Source organism: Acyrthosiphon pisum, chromosome X (genome assembly GCF_005508785.2).
Source record: "Acyrthosiphon pisum isolate AL4f chromosome X, pea_aphid_22Mar2018_4r6ur, whole genome shotgun sequence".
NCBI classification, from domain to species: domain Eukaryota; kingdom Metazoa; phylum Arthropoda; class Insecta; order Hemiptera; family Aphididae; genus Acyrthosiphon; species Acyrthosiphon pisum.
This window is the reverse complement of record NC_042493.1, coordinates 111,685,560-111,689,024: the sequence shown is the minus strand read 5'-3', so window position 1 is coordinate 111,689,024 and position 3,465 is coordinate 111,685,560. Positions and strand designations below refer to the sequence as shown.

Below are 3,465 nucleotides of genomic sequence, written 5' to 3'. Positions count from 1 at the left end.
AAAACATAAAACGATATATTTTTAACTATTAAGGTATATAAATGTGTTGTATTTATAGAATGGTTGACTAAAGGGCCAATAATAATACATGTGCCCTATCTGCGTTTCGAGTCCGTGCACGCCTCTGATCATATTAATTAAGTTGTTATTAGTGGAAATTTAAAAAGTTGAGTGTATAATTTAATTTTTATAAGTGAGAATTATTTTGTAGTTAAATTTTATAAAATATTCAATTTATATAGCTAAAGTTGAAAATGTCAGAACTGTTTTCTCGTTAGTATTTTATACTGTAACAGAAAAAACAAAAAATTATATAAATAAAGTTTTATTTAATGGATATTTTAAGTTCAAATTTGGACGAAATTAAATATTTATAACGGAAAATATTTTAGTTATTTTGTTATAATTTAAAAAGTAATAGTTTGCTCCTCATATTTCAATATATTATACTCTACTATCGAAAATTGTTTGTAGATATCGAAATAATAATAAAATTGAATTTTGGCACAAATTACAATTTACAATCTTAACTAGGTACATATTATTATAATTATTTTCGTGGAAATTTTAAATTATATTATACATTACATTGTACAGTATTTTTATTTGGATCAATTTTGGTGCAATTCGACTACAGTCCCCACTTGCACATAGTTTTAAAAAAATAGTAATAATTTGGTAACTTTTGATGGGGCTTAGTAATTTACATACCTTTGAAATGTTATGACCCGTATTATAAGCAAAAATTTTACCGTCCTTATTGAAACAACATTTCATGATTGGTAATTGACACAATTTATCGGATAGCATCGATATACGGTTTGGTTCCGTATTATAAAATGAACAATGACCATTAGATCTCGTAACTGCTAATGTATGATGGACTGGATGAAACTTGACATCGTTAATCTGCAGTTAAAATATCAAGTATAAGTAACATAGAAATATAAAATAATTTGTTTTTACAAATACATACGGCGGTATTGGTTTTTATAGACGGTGTCATCGTCACATTAGTGGCGACGTCACCTCTTAAGACTAAGGCTACGTAGTTCGGGTTGTCTATCATATATAGAGTGAACATATATCCTTCGAGAGTTCCGATAGTAAAACCTAAAATAAAAACCGATATTATATTTGTATACTTTTCGATGTTAATATCCGTATTTTTTTTTTATAATATTATACTAACCAGCAGGTTTTCCTGTTATCCTATCTCTGAATATTGCAACACAACTAGGTTCGCTTTGAAGAGGAGTGATTAATTCTTTTACCATCTGAATCGAATTTCCTAGTTCATAAACGGAAATTCTCCCTTGTTCCGTACAGACAACCATCATAGTGTCGTCCTAAACAACAAAACAATTAACTGACGATATAGTATATTATAATATAGTAAATTTACGGTTAAAAAAAGTTGGCAAGTAGATGTCGCTCTGTTATACAGTACGTACACTGTAATTAATTATGTTAAATTTGAATTCAATGATATATATATTAACATTGTAAAGGTACGAAAAACGATTCTGAGTGGTAACGGTTTATCAATGTGGATATTTCATATTATGTTTATACATATCGTTATTACTTATTATTAATACAGTATCCTGTAAGTTGAATTAATACAATTATCGCTCCACTCAGGATCTAAAATACAATAGTGTATACAATATGTATTATTAATAAATTAGCTGCAGAGTTGGGAATTTATAGCATTTGCATATTTCTGATGGAAAGCTTAAGAAATAGCAGAGTAAGCTAAAAATGTGTTTTACGATAAAATATATAAGATCAACAATTTGATTTTGCAATTTTTGGACTTTTGAGATATTTTTCATTTTTACCCGTTTTTGATTCAAAATTGATTATATTTTAGTAAACGTGTTTTAGATTATTGTCAGTCGAATTGTCAAAGTAAATAGGTATTATAATATAAATGAAGTACATACTCACGTGGACGCGCTGTGAATGCTAATTATGCGACGCCGCACCGTTCATAATTTCGTATTATTTGGTTGTAATTTCAAACTTTTTGTATCTAATGATTTTGTGGGGGTAAAAGTGTAAAACTATTAATTTATTTATTTCCATTTTTTTTTGCATATGTGGTTGTTTTTATTGCATATTTTTTAGCGCATATTTAGCAATATTTAACGTAATATTATAGAGCGTATTTATGCAATTTTAAGTGCTATAAACTCTCAACCCTGATTATTAGTTATGATTATAGTTGATTTTTCTACCTAGTTCATTAACAGTATATATATTGGTAAAATGTAATGTTATCAACTTACCACATCAGCACAAGCAATTTTGTCGGAAAAAAGAATGGTTACCACGGGTACTATGCATCTAGGATCCCATATCTATATTAATTAAAAACGAAATAAAATATAATACTCGAAGTAGGTACATTATTTAATATTATCATTTAATAAGCTTAAGAGCTAAATAGAATTTAGTTATATTACTTATCAAACAATTTAATAACTTTATTTTCTTTAAGTCTTTTGTTTTCAACTCTTATAATAATTGCTATAACTTTATATTATAGCTTATAATAAATATAATTGATATAATCATGAAACACAACCTCAGAAATAACTTATAAAAAAAAAAAAAACACTTTACATACCTTCATTGTTTTATCCCACGAGCCAGTCATGACACAATTCTTGTAATTACTTTCTTTTATAGCATTACAAGTTTTTACGGGTGCAATGTGACATTCTCTTGAACGACACATCAATGTTGAATTTTCCAAATCCAAGAATTTCAATTTGTTGTCACCAGACGCCATGTAAAAACCTTTACCATCAATACTCCAGGAGACGTCTAAAACTAGAGCTGGCAGTGCTATCGCCAGTTTTCGCTCGATTTTGCGGCTCCGTCTGACTTCCCAAATACGAACCTAAGATAAAATAAAAAAACCTCAACTAACAACATCACTCTTTTATGTTTATTTGTTCATCTTACTGTTAGGTCGTGATAACTCGTGGCGAGAAAGCTTCTTCGAATCGTCTGAAATGGACTGAATTCCATCGCCGAAACAATGCTATTGGGAGTGTCTACGATTTCAATATCGTTTTCGGTCCCCGCTACTGTCGTGTTGGAAGATGTACTTTCACCCCACATGGTCTAGAAACACAATAATTGCAATGGAACACGGGTCAGTTAGGCAAGTTTAATAAGCGTATTATTAAATTATAAAATGACTTACCACAGTATAAGATGAAATATCCACACGCAAGGAGGCGTTTGGTCTCGTGGTTATCTATTGACGATAATGGGCGGGTACCAAAATAAGACGGTAGTTTCAAAATGCGGCGGAGGAAAAAAAAACTAAAATTAAAACACGTACGACTTGAATACCATAAGACGTCCGGTGAGGTACTGACAGAGCAACGGAGAACTGTTTGTCTGTTTCTGTACTCCGCGTCCGAGCAACCTGTTGCGATCCCTTTC

General features: G+C 30.1%; 1 protein-coding gene across 1 annotated transcript; it reads right to left on the bottom strand.

The window, feature by feature from the left end:
• Nucleotides 1–257: 257 nt before the first annotated feature.
• On the bottom strand, nucleotides 258–3,135 carry LOC100158693 (mRNA export factor-like). The gene is made up of 7 exons (XM_001947232.1): nucleotides 2,977–3,135; nucleotides 2,636–2,911; nucleotides 2,295–2,366; nucleotides 1,193–1,349; nucleotides 977–1,113; nucleotides 712–909; nucleotides 258–287 (listed from the first exon to the last, which is right to left on the bottom strand). Exons 1-7 carry the CDS (start codon nucleotides 3,133–3,135, stop codon nucleotides 258–260), a joined length of 1,029 nt encoding a protein of 342 aa, XP_001947267.1.
• Nucleotides 3,136–3,465: the final 330 nt, after the last annotated feature.

Excerpts from the sequence above, each read along its gene's own strand:
- LOC100158693 (XM_001947232.1), bottom strand. The coding sequence starts at position 3,135 with ATGTGGGGTGAAAGTACATCTTCCAACACGACAGTAGCGGGGACCGAA. Across the intron at positions 1,350-2,294 it reads AAATTGCTTGTGCTGATGTG|GACGACACTATGATGGTTGT; the intron begins GTAAGTTGATAA and ends TTTGTTGTTTAG. Across the intron at positions 1,114-1,192 it reads GATAACAGGAAAACCTGCTG|GTTTTACTATCGGAACTCTC; the intron begins GTTAGTATAATA and ends TTTTTATTTTAG.